The sequence below is a fragment of the Lichtheimia ornata genome (assembly GCF_029851405.1).
Source record: "Lichtheimia ornata isolate CBS 291.66 chromosome Unknown scaffold00068, whole genome shotgun sequence".
Taxonomy (NCBI): Eukaryota; Fungi; Mucoromycota; class Mucoromycetes; order Mucorales; family Lichtheimiaceae; genus Lichtheimia; species Lichtheimia ornata.
In genome coordinates, this window is record NW_026695388.1 from 21,443 (window position 1) to 43,924 (window position 22,482).

At 43.5% G+C, this 22,482-nt stretch overlaps 6 protein-coding genes across 6 annotated transcripts; 2 read left to right on the forward strand and 4 right to left on the reverse strand.

Annotated features, from left to right (window-relative positions):
• Positions 1-8,625: 8,625 nt before the first annotated feature.
• Positions 8,626-12,187, reverse strand: O0I10_010318 (uncharacterized protein; the record flags this gene model as incomplete). Its single annotated transcript, XM_058490300.1, has 17 exons — positions 8,626-8,713; positions 8,780-9,069; positions 9,128-9,369; positions 9,425-9,503; positions 9,559-9,667; positions 9,725-9,891; positions 9,956-10,081; positions 10,151-10,288; positions 10,337-10,404; positions 10,465-10,657; positions 10,715-10,776; positions 10,833-11,509; positions 11,575-11,622; positions 11,676-11,750; positions 11,813-11,872; positions 11,934-12,004; positions 12,071-12,187. 17 exons carry the CDS (start codon positions 12,185-12,187, stop codon positions 8,626-8,628), a joined length of 2,610 nt encoding a protein of 869 aa, XP_058338896.1.
• Positions 12,188-12,355: 168 nt separating this feature from the next.
• On the reverse strand, positions 12,356-13,745 carry O0I10_010319 (uncharacterized protein; the record flags this gene model as incomplete). The annotated part of the gene is made up of 7 exons (XM_058490301.1): positions 12,356-12,392; positions 12,462-12,814; positions 12,877-12,899; positions 12,961-13,120; positions 13,178-13,354; positions 13,414-13,620; positions 13,686-13,745. 7 exons carry the CDS (start codon positions 13,743-13,745, stop codon positions 12,356-12,358), a joined length of 1,017 nt encoding a protein of 338 aa, XP_058338897.1.
• A 1,350-nt stretch (positions 13,746-15,095) lies between these two features.
• Positions 15,096-16,261, forward strand: O0I10_010320 (uncharacterized protein; the record flags this gene model as incomplete). Its single annotated transcript, XM_058490302.1, has 4 exons — positions 15,096-15,308; positions 15,369-15,548; positions 15,620-15,682; positions 15,755-16,261. 4 exons carry the CDS (start codon positions 15,096-15,098, stop codon positions 16,259-16,261), a joined length of 963 nt encoding a protein of 320 aa, XP_058338898.1.
• Positions 16,262-16,569: 308 nt separating this feature from the next.
• Positions 16,570-18,368, reverse strand: O0I10_010321 (uncharacterized protein; the record flags this gene model as incomplete). Its single annotated transcript, XM_058490303.1, has 2 exons — positions 16,570-18,253; positions 18,325-18,368. 2 exons carry the CDS (start codon positions 18,366-18,368, stop codon positions 16,570-16,572), a joined length of 1,728 nt encoding a protein of 575 aa, XP_058338899.1.
• A 1,454-nt stretch (positions 18,369-19,822) lies between these two features.
• Positions 19,823-20,086, forward strand: O0I10_010322 (uncharacterized protein; the record flags this gene model as incomplete). The annotated part of the gene is made up of 1 exon (XM_058490304.1): positions 19,823-20,086. One exon carries the CDS (start codon positions 19,823-19,825, stop codon positions 20,084-20,086), a length of 264 nt encoding a protein of 87 aa, XP_058338900.1.
• A 292-nt stretch (positions 20,087-20,378) lies between these two features.
• O0I10_010323 (uncharacterized protein) lies at positions 20,379-22,192 on the reverse strand (the record flags this gene model as incomplete). The annotated part of the gene is made up of 4 exons (XM_058490305.1): positions 20,379-20,831; positions 20,892-21,642; positions 21,705-21,936; positions 21,994-22,192. The coding sequence occupies 4 exons, from the start codon at positions 22,190-22,192 to the stop codon at positions 20,379-20,381; spliced, it is 1,635 nt and encodes a 544-aa protein (XP_058338901.1).
• Between the last annotated feature and the right edge of the window lie 290 nt (positions 22,193-22,482).

The window sequence follows — 22,482 nt, forward strand, 5'->3', positions numbered from 1 at the left end:
GTTGTGATGGAAAGGGGAACAAAGAAAAGAGGGCCGCCTTTTTAATTTCGAGGTTGATTTATGCGTGTCATCTCATCATCCCTTGTCCATTGCTGAATTTGGAAATGCTTATTGGGTCTAACAATGAAGAACTTGCATTATAGTGCAACGTGATAAAGGGGAGGCAGGTATCATTTGTAATGCGTACTTTTACCCTGTAGCGTGTCTCATTGTTGGTGAAGGTTCCCAATAATCTATCAGCCCATCAGCATTCTTAGCAAATACATGTTTTATCACTCTTCCCTCCTTTTTGTGCTCGCGTAAATGTGCCCACGCCCATCATGCATATATAAACAAGACGGATGATGTTGTCGCCCCACACATCTCTTTCTCCCACCATATCACTCTTTGATTGCTGACACCACAAAAGCCAAAGTTGACGTGAGTAACTCAAAGGTGATGGTCTTATTTTGTGAGCGATCCATGTACTAATATTTATGATAGCGTAGCATTTCATTTTCATTGTTGTCATTGTGACATCTAGCTCATCCCTTATTTACATAAGGTAAAGCCTAGTCATCTCGTCGCTTGATCACATCCCTTCTAATGTAACGATCTTCAGAGGAGCATCTACATTGCTGGATTAGGCGGCACAGTCTACTACAGCTCGTTTCCAATACCATCGCATTGTACCAGCTCAATTGAAACCATTCAATTATGATGATATCAATACCAACAATGAAAACGATCCAACCAGTATTTCAAAGGCTCAATTGGTACTCAATCACTTCAAAGAACCTATTGATAGCGCTATGGCGCGTCTTCAAGGTTTCGCTACCATCGCCAGAAGCACTACCACACCATCAGCCATGCCCTATATCTCAGTGGATGATACACAAACACGAAAAAAATATCCACTGCAGGTGCTTTCCACGTTGATCAAGCAGAGATTATCGCGTCGATAAAGACACTCAAGAAGGATCAAGTAGAAGATGCCTTACATTGAATCTTCACACTGCTCGAAAATGGTTGTGAATTCACTGTACAACGGCCAGTATTGTAGAATGGTCGAACTTGGCCAAATGGACCTGCCGCGGAATAAGCAGAATGACTCGTTGCTTGTTCCAGTTGTATTAGAGCGTTTCTTACAAACCAAGGTAAGGTTTTATTGGTTTATGAAGGAATTTGATTAACGTGTATACTATAGAGGATCATTGAAGAAGCTATTTGCAAGATCCATCAAGCTCTTGATCCACAAATTCCCAAGTCTGAAAACGATGCTTTGCGATATATGCGTGAATCTTGTAGTGGGACACCCATACCGCCAAGGAGATCAAATGCTATCACAATAGTCATTTGTGTATTGTTATCGACAGCACACACTGGTATAACCAAAGCCAGCATACTTACAAGATGCAGAGAAGGCGATACAAATGTGGGTGTTGGCAACCACTTTACAGAGAATGGAACGGTGCTTGATAGTCAAAGCCAAATGAAGATCGAATGTGGCGGGTGTCACCCAAATCAAAAGTACCCTTCCTTGTTGCTGCAGAGGAGTCCATAAAAAGATGAATGCTGGTAGCCGCTTTACAAATAAATGGAACATTGCTTGACAACCAAAGTCATTTCGCATCGAATAAGCAATGTGCCACACCACATAGACATGTACGCTGTTGCTTGTTGCTTGTTGCTGATATAGTATGATCCACCCATAAGAGACGAGAGCAGACAGGCATCCATCAATCGAGTTGCCGATCACAGGCATAATCACCAGATGGATGGTAGGATAAAGCTTGCTGACATCGAAAGATATAAACGTTGTTGTTCTTTGCGGATATGATCCACCACTCATGAGAAATGTGCGTTGGATAATGCCCATCACAGCAAAGGTCGATAACGAGAGAACCACCAGATGCTCAAATGAATAATGACGATACGAAATACATGGACGCTGTTGCTTGACTCTGATGTATGTTCCTCTTCAAAGATGTACGATACACAAGGTTCCAAAGTTGTAGAACGAGGATACTTTGCAATGACAGCTGTAATCATCCTGAGGCTTGCTGCAAGATAACCTCCATGCTACTAACAAGGTCACATGTTGGAAAGCATTCCTTCATAGCACTGAAATGATATGTACATACCTAGCAATGATGGAATAGGCCTTGTCGATAGAAGTAGGTTACTTGTAGTAGTGGCTTACCTATACAACACACATTTCAGCACAGGTTTTCAAAAGCATTGAGATGATACGTACTTGAATCTCTCATACAGGGTGATGGTTATCCACTAGAAATGTCACCGCCGCCGCCAAAAATTTCAAGGTACCAAGACTGCATACTAGCCATTCCTGGTGGAAACGTGATAAAAAACACCAAACCACAAGTAATCCGTTTGCCAAGATCCCTTCACCAGCCGACTTTGACACCACAATGAGCCGTGGATCCTGCATGTTGTCAAAGAGATCCCCATCTTCTCTCTCTATGGCGCACAAGAACGAGCCCTTCATGATGGAGTCCATACTTGGTGGTCGTTGAACGAAGAGAGGATGCATGCTTAAACTGACGAGGCACCGTGATTGGGATCGACTTCAGCTAGCACAACATGGTCGTCTCCCCTTGAGAGTTGGGATCCTTCACGCGGTGTGTGATAATAGCAATAGCCGAGTGAGAGCCTACTATCCTATTTCTTTTCATGAGTTCACTTTGACGGCAACCATCCAGGATAACACCTTACCTTGGGTATTTCTCAATACCATTCTTGCCCAAATAGCCAAATCTCCACAGCATCCATAGTATGCAGCTGCTGTTGTATCCAAAGGCTCATTAATTAACAAGCCTTGCTGTAGATCCGATACCATCCTACGTACCAATGAAACACATGTCCAGCGTCCTTGCTTTGAGATCAATGTCTTGTTGCTGCCACAGATGTCATAAGCAACTTTTCAATCTATAGTAGAGCAACGTAAGATAAAAAGGTCGGCATCACTTTTCGTGTCAACATACCCAAAGTAGCTATGTGTTGGGGAGCTCTCCTTGATGACAGCCATGGCAAACATACACACGACACACGACAGACCCTTGGGACTTTTATAAACGAGAGAGCAGAAAACTATCCTTGAACTTTAGTATCACAATACCCAACATGGATAATAAAACATATGCAGCGATGGAACGTACATGTTGTATTGGCAAATTGGCATGGAAGCTGTAGTCAAGGGTAGATCGCGCGCGTACTTGTTGTAACTGGGAAGTGTCACCATTGGCCACTTGTTCACCCATTGACACTGTACATTGAAGGCAATGACACTAGTCAATGAGCTCTACTTCGTAAATGGAGACAAGCTTACCTTGCTTTGTGAAGCGGGAGTGAAGGAGAAGGGGCTCTTTGTTCGTTCCCCCTTTATTCCTAATTGCGCACTCCACGCCACACCGCTTGCTACCGTTGCTGCTGTGCATAGATGCATTGACAATATCCTATACACTTCGGTCAATAATGACAACCACTGCTTGACATTTTGTAATTACACTATTCATGATTTTACTCTGGTGGGATTGATGTCTCTATCAGGTCCGTGCACACCAATGCAGATCGACACGCCTGCTGGATTTGTGCAACCACTGCTACATGCCTCCCCTACCAACATACAAGATGTTTCTATATAAATTCGTTGTCATTGTCATGGTCATAATTGGTGATGTTTTTTATATGAATGGGTGCTGTTTACATACATTCCTAACGACAACATCATCCCCCATTTGTGCAGCAAGCTGTCAAGGACGCGTGTGTGTAACCACCACGTGCCATTTCACTCTGAGTTCTTCATCTTGCCCATAGTGCTTCTCGACATCATCCATTAGAAGGAAACCGCTGCATCACGCCTACAGCATAAGGGAAACATAAAGACAGTCATTTCTCTAAACTTTACAATGAAACGTGGGGTCTTCAATAGAGCAATCTGCTCGGCGGGGTCAAAGGAATCTTGTGTCAAAGTATGAAGTTCATCGTGGCCATTCCCAGATTTCGCAATGTCACCACCAGCCAAACTGGATCTGGGGGTCAATCTCTTCGACGACGACGACCAAAAAAATATTTTTTGGGCTGTTTGCGACATTGAACGCGAAACTTTCACACAAGGTGCTGTTGGTCAAGCCGAGCCCATTGCTGTAATAAAAACCCCACGTTTCATTGTAAAGTTTGGAGATACAGGCACTTTTATGTTTGTAAGCGTGATACTATATGAGAAGTGGTCTTTGTTCATTGTCAAGTAGGTGGACCCTGGCAGAGCAAGAGATGCAGAGGGTCGTGTTGTGTAACACAGCTACGTTTGCATGAATGAAAGGGTCAATGTATAATTACTTTATAGATCATCTAGGAACAGGCATGTATTGCTAGCTGACGGCCACTTTTATCCAATCATCATTGTTGCGAGATCCACTGCATGGGAACGATGCCTCTGCTCTAGACATTCATTTCCATGATCAAAGTAGGTTGATCCGAGCTGATTTGACTGAGCTGCGGTCAAAGAGAGATTACATCACTCTGCACATAAAGCACGCTCGATGTAGCTCAACCCATATAATCTTGTGTGAGCGTAACTCAACCAAATCAGCTCGGATCAACCTACTTTAATCATGGAAATGAATGTCTAGAGCAGGAGCATCGTCCACCTACAATAGAATGCACAAAATTGGGAATGCACAAAAGTGGCTATTAGCTGCCAATGTATGACATCAAAGTGAGGGTTGCTTACCTATCATGCATTGTCCCTGAAGTCCTGACTTTTTAGCTGAGTTACCCAAAGCGGTCCTTCTGCATCTTTTGCTCTGCCAAGGTCCAGCTACTTGGCAATGAACAAAGACCACTCTTCATATAGCATCATGCTTACAAACATAAAGGTGCATGTATCTCCAAACTTTACAATCAAACGTGGGGTTTTTATTAGAGCAATGGGCTCGGCTTGGCCAACAGCACCTTGTGTACAAGTTTCACGATCAAGCTTGCCAATCCCAGATTTCGCAATGTCGCTACCAGCCAAACTGGATCTGGGGGTCGACCTCTTCGACGACGACGACCAAAAAAATATTTTTTGGGCTAGTTGCGACATTGAACGCGAAACTTTCACACAAGGTGCTGTTGACCAAGCCGAGCCCAGTGCTCTATTAAAAACCCCACGTTTCATTGTAAAGTTTGGAGATACAGGCACCTTTATGTTTGTAAGCATGATGCTATATGAATAGTGGTCTTTGTTCATTGCCAAGTAGCTGGACCCTGGCAGAGCAAAAGATGCAGACGGGCTGGTTTCTGTAACTCAGCCGTTTTGCATGAATGGAACGAGTAATGGGTGATACGTTATACAAGATTCAGCAACATCTCATCATTGGTAGCTAATAGCCACTTGCTCCGAATTGACATTGTTGTCAAATCCACTACATAGGAACGATGCCCCGTCCTGCTCCAGACATTCATGTCCATGATTCAGTTGCCTTGAACCGAGTGGATTTGACTGAACAACGCTCAAACACAAAACAACATCCAATTTCACAAAAATCATTTTGCAAAGTTATTTGTAAACTGCCACTTGATAGCCCCTTCCTCCCATTCAACTCTTTTAGCCGACCCAATGCATGTGAACGATTGTCCTGCTCCAGCCCATCATTTCCATCCTTCATGTTTCTTGATCCGAAAGGATTTGACTGAGCAACGCCCAAACAAAGAAACATCATCCAAGCAACAGAACAATCAAGTTAATTTCCACTTCTTCCACTCCCACTTTATTTGCTCTTCCTCCCATTCTCAACTGTTGGGTCCATTCAAGTATACAACTACCACCTGCGAACGATTGTCCTGCTTCAACCCATCATGTCAATCCTACAACTCTCTTGATCCGATTGTCTATGACTGAATGGCAAAGCTCTTGGCATGTGCACCCCACTACAACACCCGCGTTTCTTGACACTTCCACCACCTCTTATACAATCCTCGACCACAATCAAACGTAACAACGTTCACTGCAGCAGTTACTGTTAGCGACTGCATTGTCTCAAACAACGTTCACAACCTTGTCACTCTACTACGACAACATACGCTCTTGTACACGCCTCTGCCACGACCAAACGTAACAGCAATCGCTATTAGCAAGTTTTCGACTGCATTGTGTCAAGTTACTTGCAGCAACATGGTCTACAGCCTTTATTACGTGAACAGCAGATAGCCATTGTATAGAAGCAGTTTTATTTACGCGTAGCAACTCGCTTAGCTTCACCATCACCTGGTTGAGATGCGATAGAAAAAGACCACTCAGGTGATTGACCAACAGCAAGGTTGAAAGAGAAGGATAGCTGCAATCACGTGTAGTAATGAGAAATTGTGGAATGCCGTTTTGGCTACTCGACACATCGTCAGCAGGAAGGAAGGATCATATCAAATGAATACGGCTGAGGATGGTGATAGATATGAGAGGGATGATATCTTTGACGAAAGAAGGAGGTTTACAGTCATGGATGATATTGGGGTACTCGAATCAATGCATGCAGACGCTATTTGCAATCATGGATGGAGATCTTTATGACGGCAGCAACCAAGGATACAATGACACAATGATACCCGTTGACTCTATTTGATCTACTTGTGCTCTATCCAGCTTACAATACTCATACTTCATCATAATCACCCACATTACCATGTCTTATTGCTCGACTTCCCACTAAATAAAAATTGGATTCAATATGATGTTTAGGAGGGTATCGTACTTTCAGCTCATGTGTGCAAGATGTGGATCACGTGGTTGGTTTCTGGGTTGGTGGTGAATGTTTGAAAATTGAGATTGTAGCAGAAACGAACAGCAAGCAAAACATCCAGGAACAATGACTTCGAAGCAAAGCAAGTGATTTGTGATAGTAGATGGATGATGGGATTGCCACATTGTTTCTCTCATACCCTGATTTACGCAAGGATTTTTTATCGCAGGATGTTCTGACATATTACTGGTGAAGATGCTTGCTCCCATTTATCAATGCACCATTCCTAGCAAATATTTTATCACTCTCCCCTCCTTTTTGTGCTCGTAGAAATGTACCCACGGTCACCATGCATATACAAACAATACTAATGTTGTCGCCCCATCGATCTCACTCTTTGATTGCAGATGTCTCCAAAGCCCAAGTTGATGTAAGTATCAGGATGGATCATATGTATCATTCTGTGAGTGACCGAATACTGATATTTGTGATGATCTCTCGCATTTCATTGTTATCGCACTTTCATTGTCATTGTTGTCATTGTGATATTTGGCTCTTTTATTAAGGTAAATCTTAATCATCTCGTCGCTTGAGGAAGCACACACTCATATTCCTTCTGATGGGAGCTACCTCCAGAGATGCATTCGCAAAGATGGATTAGGAGGCACAATCTACTACAGCCCGCATGGTGGTGATACAACGACTTCTTCATTCATCCGCACGCTGCAATAATGTCATCATCTTCTGTCATTGCCCTTTGGACTTGTTTGCACATAATGAGCATGTCATCGGATGCTGTTGGTAGCGTTGTGCTTTTCCTTGCATCGCTCATAATGCATTTCTTTTGGTGCTGCGGCAAATTTGATAGTGCACAGCGATCGGTTGGCGAGAGAAGATATATAAATGAAAGTGAGCTACATTAAAAACCATAATCAGCTATGTATCAGGGATCATGCACACATGTTTTACTACTCACAGCACATTCCGATCTGATAAAATCTCTTTGCTTTGTGCCATGTTTATGCATCTTTGACGATACATACGCAAGTGGGTTGACACGTCAACAGTGCTGGTTCCGGCTTGGACTACCCACTAAAGGGGAAATGCGGATTAATGGATAATGGTCATGAAAAGAAAATGTTGCCATACCTTTGAGTTGGGCAATACGTTGAGCTCATTTTCAGCGAGCCCAACAAGCACATATGTAAGTCGGATCTTTCGTGGGTGCTTTGCATCTTCAACACTGCTGACAGAGCGATTGTCATCACTTGAGCTTGATGGTGCATAATTGTTGTTGATGGTGATGTTGGTCTTTGTCGGCTGCATTATTGTGACACCCCCGCCAGTACGGATGATATCCCGTGCTCGTTTTTGTGGGAGCTTTCCCTTTGCATCGGCTTTCAGAGCATTGCTAACCCGCTGCAAATGTTGTCGGGTCAAAATGATACCCGTTGTTGGTTTAAAGTTGTATCTGTATGCCTGATTCCACCGCACGATGTTGTACGTAAGAGATTTTTGCACTGCCGTTATGCTCAGCGTGTACGCTAACTGAACACCACACGTAACGAACGCTGGATACAATGTACACCGGGATAAGATGCACAAGGGAGACTCTCACGCATCATGGAAGCATTCAAAAGCGGACGTAAACGTATCCTTCCTTCAATACCAATAAGGTGAAAAGCGCGTTGACAACTACGGTGTACGGTATGAAATCGGGAAGAGAGCCTTTTGTTTAATCTTCGTTGTTTGCTGATTTATAAGCTGCACGCATCTTAAGGTTACAATTGGATGACCGTGTGAGTGCTACGAACGGTCTCAGCAACATCACGACAACAATCTTATCACGCACCATTATCCCAACACCCCAACATGTAATGGTAAATGTCCTTTCTCAAAAGTTGGTTTATAAAAGCTTCTTGAGTGTATTTACAAGCCCAACAAATCCATGCATCTTGAGTAATTCCCGTGCCTTCCTTTCAGTTTCCTCTTGGCTACCAAATAAAATTAATAATGAGCCATCATGATTGATTGTATTCCATTTTGATCTCGTAACTTACGTCATAGGGCCATATTCAAGATCAACAGTGACCGTATCCATGTTGATATGGGGAAAATGCATCACATCGGCAGTAGATACTCGAAATGAAATGACCACTTTGCTCCTGGAAACAAAGCTTGCTGGTATAATCGTGCACAGCACGCCTCGTTCATTCGCATCATTGGCTGAGGTAGAAGAAACACCATCATCAAGTGCTTGAACCTCTGTCTGAAAATGTTGACTGGCTGCTTTAACTTCGGCATGGATCAGCTTCACGTATTGCCAATAGACGGCCGCGTTTCGGATGATCTACCCATATACACGTTGAATGAATAGCTTGCTACAAGCATTCAAGCTCATGATTTACCTGTTTCATATCCCATACATCGGTCATCAAACCACTCAATCCAAGAACAAGTTCAGAAAATGCACCATAAACAGGCTCACGCTGTTCCACCATTCGTACAATAATGGCCTCCACATCCCGAGCTTCGAGCTTTGAATGATCGATTACAATATTGATATCATTGTCCAAGGTCAACTCGGTTTCATCGTCTGTCCAATTGATGATCTCCCAGCCTCCGATTTTGCCACAAGCTTCGTATTTCTCTGCGTGAAACGACATAAGCCCACATCCTTGTATACCACCTGATATCAAAAGTACCTTTAGCATCAATAAGGTCTCGTCCTGTAAAAGAGAGTCGTCTCAGTGATTCCAATCGTTGCGTCAATAAAGAAATTTGCTAAAGCAACGAGAATTAGTACGTGTGATTGTCATTTTGGTTGTACCTCACTTACAGAATCCAGCTCTGATTTTCTCTGATCCAGCGTTGACACGTATCCTTCAAGTTGCGTTTGTTCAGTGTTGAGAGATTGGATGTCTTTTTGAGATTGCTCCAGCGATGCCCTATGTGCACAAATCGCACATCAACGTTTGACCTTCAATAAATGATCGCAACCTTACCTATGCTTTTCAATGTCGGATGTAATAGCCATGCTTTCAGGGGTGTTGTATTCCTCTTCATGTTGCTTTGCATCCTCAAGTTGATGATGAAGACGTGTTGAGTCCACTTGCAGTATTGGCCTCTTGGATGATAAAAATCGATCATAGTCGCTTAATTGCCGTAGATCCTGTATCACATGCATTCACGCTTTAGCTTGCTGTTTTACCGCTATCACATTTACCACCTCTTACCTCATCCGCTTGTGCCATAAAAGTGTCCCATGTTTGTAGCATCTCTTCAGTTTCTGCCAATTTCCATTCGAGCAACGTTTCATTCGCTTTTGCCTTCCCCATCTTCATCCACTTATGGAGCTCTTTCTAATGTACCCATGGTATGATGAGTGATAACCCTTCCTTTATAGCACCTAAGCTTCCGATCCTACTTACCTGTAGACGAGCCTTTTCTTCCTTGTCAGCATGGGTATATTGGCTGATGATCCGTGGATGGCTGGCATTGACTTTTCTTTCTTGTTCCTGCAGGCCATCTTGATTATCTTGAACCAGCTCTTGTAAAGAAGATGTGTACTGCAACACATTAGACGATAAATTAACCATGAGAAGATACTCGCTTACATTCTTGTATGCCTCTAACTCTTGGAGAGATGCTACGGTGGCGGCTTTCTCATGCGTAGAGATTGTGCCTATACATCAAGTTATAGATCAACAAGTTGTTTCTCTTTCTCCACTCATTGCACACTTACGTGTAAGGGGATGATCCAATTGTGTATGCTTGATCTCTTTCATCTTGTCTAGCTCTTTCCAAGGGATATCGGCCATCTTGAGAAACTCCCTCAGAGAATAACTTTCACGGGCAGGTTGTTGTATACCAAAGGATTGACGAAGTCGGCGTGACCATTCAAAAAGAGATTGGGATGTCTTGGAAACAGCAGGGCTCTAGAACATATGATCCCATAAGCTAAACCACCCATTAATCATACCTCCACAAGTTACCTTTTCAATGCCTTCCTCACGTAATGCGGTATCATAGCGGATCGGCGTCTCATTCAATATATCTTCAATTGGACCATCAGCATTTTCGTTTTCTTTATCCCCCAAACTACCCATATACCTTTTTCCGAATCCATGGATAACTTATGGCTAGTGTCATTGTCGGATCCTGAGCTGTGATCTTGTCGAGACATGGATCGTGCCTGGCCAAGAGATGATGATGATCGTGATGAGGAGGAGTAAGAATTGTTCATAGGTGATACGGGTGCATAAGATCGACTTAGCGCACGTGAAGTGGGTGATGATGATGATGAATGGATGTAATCTTCTTGTCTTTCAGCCAATGGTAATCGTGAAATGGGCTTACGTTGTGTGGTGGTGGTGCTACTTGCTGATGGTGATGATGATGATGCAGATATGGGACGTGGATGTGATGAAGATGGAGGAGTAGTAATAGGATCACGTGTAGCTGATGAAGTTGTTGTGGTATCTTTTTGATCGTATTTGCGTAATGATGGTAATGCTGATTGCTCATCAGAGGAGCTGCTGTTTTCATCCATGTCTCGTGAGCGTAAAGATGCTGAAGTGAGGGGGCGTTCGGTATCTTCTCCATCTTCTTCATCATCATCTCCAAGGATATCGTCAAACGTAGGTAATTCACGGCCAGCCATGTAATCGGTAAAATCCATTGCTTCTTTTCTCTTGGGTAATTCTCTTGTGGTGGTCACTTTGGGAGGAGTAGCACGTCGCTTGGGGCTGTTGAGATATTCGCTAGGACTTCCAAATAGATCTCTTCTTCTATTATGCAGCATGAAATGGTAAATCACATGTTGTTGTTGTGTCACTATGATGGATCAAATTACCTCTTGCGATGCTCACTTGGTGGATCTGATAACCTTGACATGAGGGATCTAATGATTGGAGTAAGTACATAGCAATCATTCTTATCCAGTGAATAGCTTACCTTTGCTCTGTATAATGCGTAGGTGATGATGGGATATCAGCGTTGAATTCAGTCCTTCCATCTTCACGGAACACCCTAATCATCCCATAGCAGCTTTTAGTGTGTGGATCAAACTCGGCACAAGATGTAAGCCTTACCGGACGTGAGCATCTGGTGCAAAACTGACACGACGTTGCACAACTTGGTATTGTCGTCGCCTATAATGATAACGCACGGTCAAACGTCAAGTATTACGAGAAAGAAAAAGCTGCAACATACTTTGCTGAAGTCATCAAAGGAGAACCATATGGATCGGGTGTGCGTACTTTGAGAATGCTCCTGGCAGGAGACTACATTATGACCATGGTTTAGCTGCAACGTTCTCATAGGTCGCAAGGACAAGCTGGGCTAGTTACATTGACTGCAAATCGTGAGGAGAATCGCCATTCAGAGTTGTCGACAGTAAATGGAGCATTGTAGAACGCATTCCCACGATGTGGACTTGTTGGGTCGTTGCGTGTAGGCGTTGACATTGAAGAAGAGAGAGACACACACTGCAGCTCGAGGAAGTCAGCCCAAATTTAGCAGCCCTGCACACAACCATGACAACCACCTCCTCCCATTCACCCGCACACACACTCATGCATCAAGCGACAACACACTTTTTTATGTATCAAATGTTTTTGTTCCAATCAATGCATCTAAAACTTATAGACATGGTCTTGAGGATATCCCATTCTATATTGTATGTATGTTGTTAGTCAATAAAGTACTACGTATTATCGATACTATTCATCACACACTTACTCTTTGAGAATACCATCAAGTTTACCCTGACTTTTATCAGGGGCCTTGGGACCTGCAAGCGATGCAAGCATTGCATCGGGACCGCACACAAAGATGATAGAGTTCGATTGTTCCGGGTTAGGTAGATGTTTCTTGATCAACTCGGCAGTAACGTATCCATGGTGACCATCCCAATTCTTGGTTGGCTTATCCACAGCGTACACCACCTTGAAACGATCAGGGAAAGACTTGGCGTAAGAATCAAGTTCCTTCTTTAGGATAATATCCTCCTCCGTTTGATTGCCAAAGATGAGCGTCACCTTGGTGTTGTTATCTTTGGAGGATGGGCCAAAGATCTTTCGAAGCAATTGAAGCTATAGTGATGTTACAATTAGTTAGACGCCATGTTGGTCGCATGTCGAATACAAAATCTTACCATAGGCGTGATGCCGGTACCACCTAATTGAGTTCATCCATTTTTAGTCCACTGTTGCTGTCATTAACCAAATTTATGCATTACCTGCAATCATGCCGACGTGTTCTTTCTTGCCTTGATCCCAATTATACTTTGGAATGGGTCCCTTGATCTCAAGCTTATCACCAGGTTTAAGCAAATGAATATGACGGCTCATCTTGCCTTGTGGATAATCCTTGATGACAAAGTCCACGTATCCACGTTCCTAAGGGAATGATGTAAGCATTGCTTTGTCATCATCTGATAAGATTGTCCTATTTACCCCTTCATCCGATGTAGGTGTATAGGGACGCATAATTGAACCTTCGCTTCCATCGGGCTTTTTGTATCGATGTCGTGTAAAAATGCATGACGCGACATGTAAGCCCGACACGCTATCATCTGGCAGCTTGAAACGGAATCTGCTGGTGTTGTGATTGATGGGCATTACATCCACCAACTATCGTTTAGAATGTCAATACACGTTGTTGTTTCATGCAAATACACCTTTTTACTTGCCGTGAATTCACGAAATTCTTCAGGACTAAATGCGGCAGGAGCATTGTTGCTGCTGCCTTCAGCATAGGCTCTTGAAGTGCCATACATGGGATGATGGCCATACATGACGTAGGCAGCACCAAGCCCAGCACTCGCCAACATGGAAGCAGGCATCACCCAACGGCTTTGACGAGCGTTGGTGGACGTCATATAGGAGCGTTTGATATGCTATAGTAATCCACCATCAGCATTTTTGTGTATCTTAATAGCTGCATTGCGTTGTATAGGCTTACAGCAGATGCAGTAGTGCACCCTTTGGAATAGGATGAACGAAGCGCGTTTGACAAAAACATGTTGTGGGAAAAAGAAGCAAAGCGTGCTACGCACAGGCTGTGTGGATGGTTTTGAAACTGCCGGGGGTCCTAGTAAAAATCCTGCTACTCGATAAAGTATAGTATCCCCATCTGCATAAAAATTTGGTTGGCTCATATCCGGCACTTGTTACGTTTGATTTTCATCATCCATTATCGTGTTTGTATTCTTGGATGTTCTACTTACAGCCATGATGGGTCTCAACATGACGCTTGTCCTCTATTATCTATGATACCTTAAATACCTACACCTTGTTGAACTTAATCACAAGGGCGTCATTAACCCATGACAACAGACAACATTGCAGCGGATGGTAATAGTAGTTCACCGAGACTGAAGCAGCCCTGCTGATATGTAAGATAAAGCGCTAATTTGTTTACTAATATGAAAGCTTGGGGTGTTTGTATTCTTTGAGGTTCACGTACATACACCCATGATCCTTGAAATTGGATGATGAAAATGATTGCAGCACCCACCTCCATTCTCTTGTCAGGATAGCTCTCCCAATGGTAGAAACGAGCCGTTGCATAGTGTAGGGGGTTGGCAGGGCAACCAACTTGACCAGATGACGAGTAACGTTTATTAAGGTTTATGTCGCAACAGCCAAAGGGAACATGGAAGGGTGAGTGATGGTGAAAGATGATTATGGTCACGTAAAGACCATTGCAGTAGTTGAAAGTGGAATATGGTTGCATTGTTCTAGAAGTAGTTGCTATGTTTGGTAGGCGATGGTGGTCTATGCAGCTTTGAACTCTTCTTAATTAAGTACTTGAGGTACCAAACTCCTTTACAATGATATCGCCTGCATGTGGCATGCGAGATGATGGCTTTGATTGGTTGGGTTTAATAATCTATCAGCGATCGTGCAGCAACCCAATATAGTGTACTCCCACCCAGCTCTGTCTCAACACCGAGCTCCACGATAAAAGACTTTTGGTCTATCTGATGTCAATTAATAAGGAGGTCACATGATGTGTATTGCCGTTAATCCGAAAAGTTGTTATGAATGTACACTTATATCCAATGGAAGGGATGGGCTTTACATATCCGGAGTAAATCTATAGCTCTTTTGCATACTTATATGGATTGGGACCAAAGACGTATGTGTGGGGAAAGGGGAGGAGTGAGGCGCTGCTACAAAAACAAGTGTGAGTATAAAACATCCGTGCTTCATCAGGAAGAGCTTTGATTGGTCAAGTTAAAAACAACTCAGCCGTGTGAGAGTGCGAAAGAGAGCGAGCGCGAGTGTATTCATTTCAATCCAGTGTATTCTCCCCGTTTCTTTTTTAGGCCCACTTGCCTTTTTCTTCTTTTTTCGTCCACTTTTCCCGATGAATCAAATGCATATGGATCCCTCGTCTTCCAAGGAACCAGTCATCAAGAACAAACCCTTTGATGAAGAAGAACATGACTCGGCCGACGATTCGGATAGCGAGAAACCTGCCAAGCGCTCTGGTCGTCGCAAGATCAAGATTGAGTACATTGAAGACAAGAACCGTCGACATATCACTTTCTCAAAACGCAAGGCTGGTATCATGAAAAAGGTAATGTCTATTGGTGTTGTTTATATAAAGGTATCAAAAGGCTTATCCATCCACGCGTAGGCCTACGAGTTGAGCACATTGACAGGCACCCAAGTACTTCTTTTGGTGGTTTCTGAAACAGGTCTTGTGTACACCTTTACGACTGTCAAACTTCAACCTATTGTTACCAAGCCTGAAGGAAAGAATTTGATCCAAGCTTGTTTGAATGCTCCTGATCCTGTGCCTGCAGAGTCGTCTAATGTAAGTATTCCATTGTTTTGTTATTGGGAGTCAAGGCTTTTATTGATGGTGGGATGCCTTTTTCATTGTAGGATGGAGGATACAATAACAATAGCAACGCGTCTCCACGAGTGGAAAAGAATGAGGATAAGCGAGTAAGTTTGGATGAAAAGCGTATTATGAACCGCAGTAATTGATTGTTGTTATTTTTTTTCATGTGTTACCAGATCGATCCGGTAAGCCATTCTCAGGCTGCTGCTGCTTCAGCATATGCTGCTGCTGCATCCGGTGCTCCACCTCCATCATCTACAGCTGCTCCACCTCATCCTTCTGCTTATCCTCCTCAAACATACGCTCCAGCTCCTGGTAGTGGTGGTCCTCCAATGCCTGTTGGTGCTAATTATCCAAACTATATGGGTGCTCCTCAATACCAACAACCTCCTCCGCAACCATCACCACAGCAACAGCACCATCAACAAGCAGCTACTCCACAACAACCACAACATCCTTCACAGCAACATTATGGTCAACCTCCTCAACCCACTGCGGGTGGTGCTGGTGCTCCTCCTCCTCCTCCTCCAGGTGCCTCTTTCTATAGTGCTCAACAACCTGGTGCTCATCCATACATGTCTCAACATCCAAACTATTGGCCTGGAGCTCCTGGAGGTATGCCACCACGTGCTGATAAACGTGATGATAATGGAAGGCCGAGACCTGGTCTCTCCAAGGATTGAAGATGATGGTGAGAAAGAAAAAAGAAATACTTGTATTGTTGTGCTATTACTTTTGTTGATTCCTACATTCCACACCTGTCAATTCCCTGCTCCTCGACTATTGTTTTTTACTTCTTTGTGTTTTTTTTTTCCATCCTTCCTTCACATAATGCCTCTTTTGTACCCCCCCTTCATTGTATACACTTTTTCAAAAAAGAAACAAGGTGGTTCGGGGCAGAAAAATGTATTCTTTATGCAATGCGTGAATTGTAATAGTGTGGTGGTGGTGGTGGATATATGCAATAGTGATTGAGGTTGTAATGAAATGTCTAACAAGAGCCTTCCATGATGGCACGATACTTTTTCTGGTCCTTGAGCATTTCATGGAAGATGCGATAACGACGTTCATTGATTTCTTCAAGTTCAGTATCTGAGGTGGGTTCGACCACTTGTCCTGCACGACCAAGACGCACCATAATTTCCCACAAACTAGTGGATGGCTCAGCAGCACGTGCTCCCAAGAAAGCAGCACCAATAACAACGGCAGCATCAATACGATCGGGTAGAATAACACGACAACGTGTAATATCAGCATGCAACTTTACAAAGATGGGGTTCTTGCAAAGACCACCTGACAAGCAAAGCGTATTGATCTTGTAACCTTGTGCATTGAGGGATTCAATAATATGGCGTGTCTGACAAGAAATGGCTTGAAGGGTTGCCAAATAGCGTGTGGCAAGATCATTGATACTATGATCAAGCGAGACGCCAATAATCATACCACGCAAAGTGGGGTCTGCCAAGGGTGAACGGTTGCCATGGTAATCGGGGTAGATATGCATTTGCTTGGTCAAATCTTCCAAATGTTTGAATCCACGCTCTTCTTGCATGCGTTCAAGATGTCGGTTGAGGAAAGCGTACACATTCATGTCTTCAGCATCAGCCAACTTGCGAGCTTCATTGATGGCAGGATGCGTGTTAAGGGTGTGATCAATTAATTGGCCTGTGGATGATTGTCCGCCTTCTGCATGCCACATGTCTGGTACCATCACGGACCGATAGGGACCCCAAACGCCATCCACATAGATATCCTTGGGTGCCATTGCAATATGACAACTTGAAGTACCACATGCAATAGCAACACGGCTTGAACCTTGCTCCAACAAACTCTTATCAAGTGACTCAAGCATACGTGTGCGTTCTTCAGCGTTGGCTGTTGCACCTGTGGTTGCAATAGCACCTGCATACGCGTCAATTACAGCGGAGCCAACAGGTGTACCAGGCAAAAGACCCAATTCTTCAGCCGCTTGTGGCGTAAGACCATCACCAACAGGATCGCCCGCTGTCAACACTTGGCCATTTTCACCTTCAATGCCACCCAAGCGTTCCCATTTTTCATCCTTCAGCTCACCAAGACCAATGGCTTCGAAATAGCTTTCATCCCATCCATTACCAACACCGCGTGGTAGATAGCTGCACTTGCATGTCAATGAACAGGTTGATCTTGCACGTGAACCAGTAGCACGGAAGGTCAAAAAATCGGGTAAATCCATAAGGTGGCCAATATTATCCCACTTTTCCTTGGGTAAGTTTTCCTTGAGCCATAGTGACTTTGGGATCTCCATTTCAGGGCTGATGGTACGTCCCACGTAGTTGAGCACCTTATGTTGAGTTGCATTGATACGTGCTGCTTGATCCACTGCACGATGATCCGCCCACAAGATCAGGTTCAAATCATTGTTTTCAAAATTGGAATCTTCATCCACGGATGCAGGGTTCCCTTCTTTATCCAATACCACAAGCGAACACGTAGCGTCAAAGCCTACACCTTTGATATCGGATGGCTCAACCTTTGCACTTGCAACAGCCTCTCTCGATGATTTGCAGATAGCACGCCAAATATCAGTGGTCGATTGTTCATAAATGTCATGACGTGGATTGTATAGCTTGATGGGTTCAACGTCTTGTGCAAGGAACGCTCCTTCAGAATCAATCACTACTGCACGCGCAGAGCTAATAGCATGGTTGTCAGCTTTATCTCATTTACAGGTACACACACATGCATACACCTTATGAAGCCTTACCCTGTGCCAACATCAATACCGAGATAGTATGCCTTGGGTGACATTGTTGTTATTTGAGATGGAAGAGAAAAGAAGAAAAGAAAGAGGCGGAGAACAAGCAACCAGGAGAAGAAAAGGGGAACCGGTTTAAAAAAAGGATAGCGTTTTGGTAATGACAACCTTTCAGCTTTTTGTTGCCCAATCCCAACAAGAGATTAGCTTCAGAATCTTCCGATTGGTCCATGTACTGTGTATCCGGGGTAATTGCTCCAGAGACGTGGGCCTCTTTTGCGTGTTGGTGGTTATCCAGTCTTTTGCAGATATCATCTCCGCAAGTAAGCCAACCCTTTTACGTCTTTGATATTTGTTGTGATCATCAACGGCCTCATCTCATCATGAACAAGTCTTGTGGACCCCTTTGTTTACGGAGTCTCAGATGCGTATGACCTATCATTTTATCAGTTTTAAGTACGCGTGTTTGTGTGTAACAAAGCAATCTTTATCCTTTGGTACCATCAACAACGTGTGTGTGGGTGTACACCAATCCCACAATCAAAGCATGAAAATTGTACACATAGAACGTGACACACGTACAAGATGTCTTGAAAAAGCAAAAGTTGCTCGGCCCAATGCTTCAATCCCGCCGCTTGTGGTGGCCCATTGTATACTGTCCCATATTGTGATATAGCCTTGAATCATGCCAATGTTGCTTTTCTTGTGTTTGTTGTCATTGCATCTTTTCATAAATGGTTTCCAGCTTGATTCCGGTTCTAAATAAACACCCACTATTGCATGGCTGGTTCATTTTACATGTATTCATCAGGGGATTGACGTAATCGGATGCCTGAACGGCTATATAAATTCTCAATGCATCCAATCAAACCCACATCCCCGGTTGAAAGTAATTCTAGCAGGAGTTTGAATTAGCGACCTTGGCAATCACCACTACCACTAACTTTATACTATAGTTAGTTTTGATGACGCTTATTGATCGCTGAATGTGTTACGTGGTGGAGCTGAAATGCTGACATCAGTATGTGTTTGAGTGGGCTGCTGCATATTGCAAAAGTCCATTTTCCCCAAGGGGTAGCCATCTGACTCCCCCACAAGCGTATCCCACACCCAAAACATTGATCCGAAACAAAGACACAAAAAATCATGGGCTGATGGTTTGGAGAGAAAAAAAGAGACAATGCATATTTCCATTTGTGTAATGTGAGATATGTATGCGCCCCGTTATCTCATGGATGCCAAAGATAGCTAAAAAAGGAAGACAAAAGGAATGACAAAGGCGACGACGTACATGAACTCTTTTTTCGTTGATAAGATTTCTGTAATGTGAATTGTGTGTGGGGATGGCATGATATCTATAAAGAACCAACATGCCATCCATGCGATTGGTGCAGTGTTAGCTTTATCTTTACCATAATCGTGACAGCTTCATCCCCCGATCGACGTATAAAAAGAAACCAATCCATGTATCTGATAAAGTTACTTTCTTTCTTTCTATTCTATATCCATGTTTTCAACAATCATTGACGGTATTCGCACCCATTGGAAGCGCTCAAACAGCCAACCAAATATCTACGAACGACGACAAAGTGTCATTGAGCAGCAGCAGCAGCAGCAAGATGACAGCCTCACCCCTGTCACTACCGATGAATCGGTCGCTCATGCTATCCCTATCAGGCGTCGAAAGACTACACCAGCGCTATTTGGCATTTCACCGGATTCCACAGATGATTACGTCCAAAAGGATCTTATTTCAAGCTCATGGAGTTAAAAACACCCAATGTCAAATAAGCATAATAACTTGTCCCACCACCTGAAGTCATTGTTTTATCATCCCCGACGGCCCTCTCGTGATTATTCCATTTCCTAGCATGATGTCTCTTTTACCCACACGTCCAACCTCTTCTCTTGTACAGCCACACACTCACGCCATTTTGGACACCCTTGTTTTTTCCTTCTTCACACGCATGTACACATGTCAATCAATGTTCAATTTGTACATAATACATAAAAAATATACAACCCCATATGATAAGTTACAACAACAAATGATATACAATAATCTACTCTTGCCAGCTATGATGAAGCGAGCCGATACCATCTTGAGGCCATGCCAACAAACGACCCTCCAAAGCCGATCCATAGACCACAGGTCCCAATACATCATCGCAGCTATAGCCGCAGCATTTCTCGAGATCACAGATTTGTCGATAAGACATGGTTTCAAAGTCATCCATTTCCTTGATCGTCTTTTCAAAAAAGGCCATAAAGCGAGTGACATCGATTTTACGAGGTGCGTCCTTGTGATACTGGCCAATAGCAAACTGCAGCTGATCCGAATTATGCTCGATATGCATCTTGTCAAAGTATGCGCCAAGACATCCATCAGGTGATCGATCGTTTTCCCAAGCCAGGCAATCGTCAAGTACATTTTCTGGTGGTATCGGGATCTCATACATAGCAAGCGTCCGTTGGGCTCTTTCCAAATCCTTATCCACACAAATCGATGATTGACACTGATGGGATAGCTTGTAAGATGACATGATGTATATAGCAATCACACAAACAATACATACCTCAAAATTATAGAAGCGACGTCCCATGGCTGTTAAGGGAAAAGCAAACCAATTTTCCGAATACCCGCGTGCATTGATGCTAATCACAACCGAGTTGTTCTTCATAAACACAGCACCACCTTGTTGAGATCCATGGGGTGTCAACAATAGATCCACATCCTTCATCACGTAGGCTGTACTAGCAAGTGAACATCCCTTGTCGAAATCCAACACGCGAAGTACATAGTTCCTCTCGGTGGCTGAATCAATGATAGCATCCATGACTTGTTGCAAGTTGGTGATATGACGTGAACCACCACGATTGATGACTCCAATCACACGCGTGGGTTTGTTGGATGTAACAGCTGTCTTGAATTCACGCATCGTTTCCACACAAGCTTGATCGTCACGATCGGTGCCATGAAGCGAGCTTTCTTTGTTGTGTTGCTTCCAATGATCCTCTTTGACATAATAATTCAATGTCGCTTCTCGAAATGCCGCATATATGTCCGATTCGATAGGTTGTTCGCAATAGAGTGATAATGAACATGATACACGGGTCCCAATAACAGCTTCTTGGAAACAAATGGGTTCTTCAGGCAATAACATTTGCTGTGGACTTGTCAATTCATGCTCGTCTCGTACAAGGTCACGTCCAGTGGTAAAGAAATCGGTCGTCATTAAGGGTGATCCAATAAAAGATGCTGACTCTGCTACGTGGGCTCGATAGGTCCATACATTGCTGGTATCATCGACATGCTTACGAATGTTGCTATCAAAGATAATGGTTGGTTGAATGAGGCATTGTGGATATTCGAGCAACTCACTACTCACCGATAAAGAGGTATTAAGCCGTTGAACAGCATGTGGGAAAAGTGCATTGGTGTATATAGACCGTAGACAAAGAGCGTTTCATTCTTGAAGGCGATGTCAGCCACATCATGCTGCCACTTGGCTTTGGGTTCGTAGTAGAAATCGGTGTCAGGATCGGCATTGATCAAGTTGACTGACAAGTCGCTGCGTAGTCGTCGTCGATGGGCATACGAGCTGGCGATTGCAAATCCACCTAACACATTGAAGAGGTTGGTTGACGCATGAGGTGATGAGAAGCCTTATAGCTAACCTGTTTCCTTGTCAACGCAAAAGTTCTTGACGACACATTGGCGATCACGACCATTGCCGATGCATTCCCAAGTAGAAGCGGGGCCCTTTGTACCATAAGTGTAATGCCATGCTTGATAAGAGTAATAAAGGATAGAAAAGATTGTACAAACAACACAAGCATAAAGAAATGCCTGGATTGTTCTTCGACGATAGAGCATCGAATAATGTGAGATGCGGAGGGGAGAGAGAAGGAGGAGGAGTAAGTGAGAGTAGTTGTCTGGGATAAAAACTGAAGGTGTTCCTGAGTTACCATGTTGTACAAGCTATCCATGCAACATACAACAACACACACATACGGCATCTCCTCATCTCTTTTTTTCATCAACAGTTGTCCTACTTGTTCTCCTCCCCTCTTTTTCTCTTTCTCTTTTTCTTTACAATACCCCCACTTCCATTCGCTTCAAATACAACACACACACTCTCACTCTCTTCACGTTCCCTTTTGAAA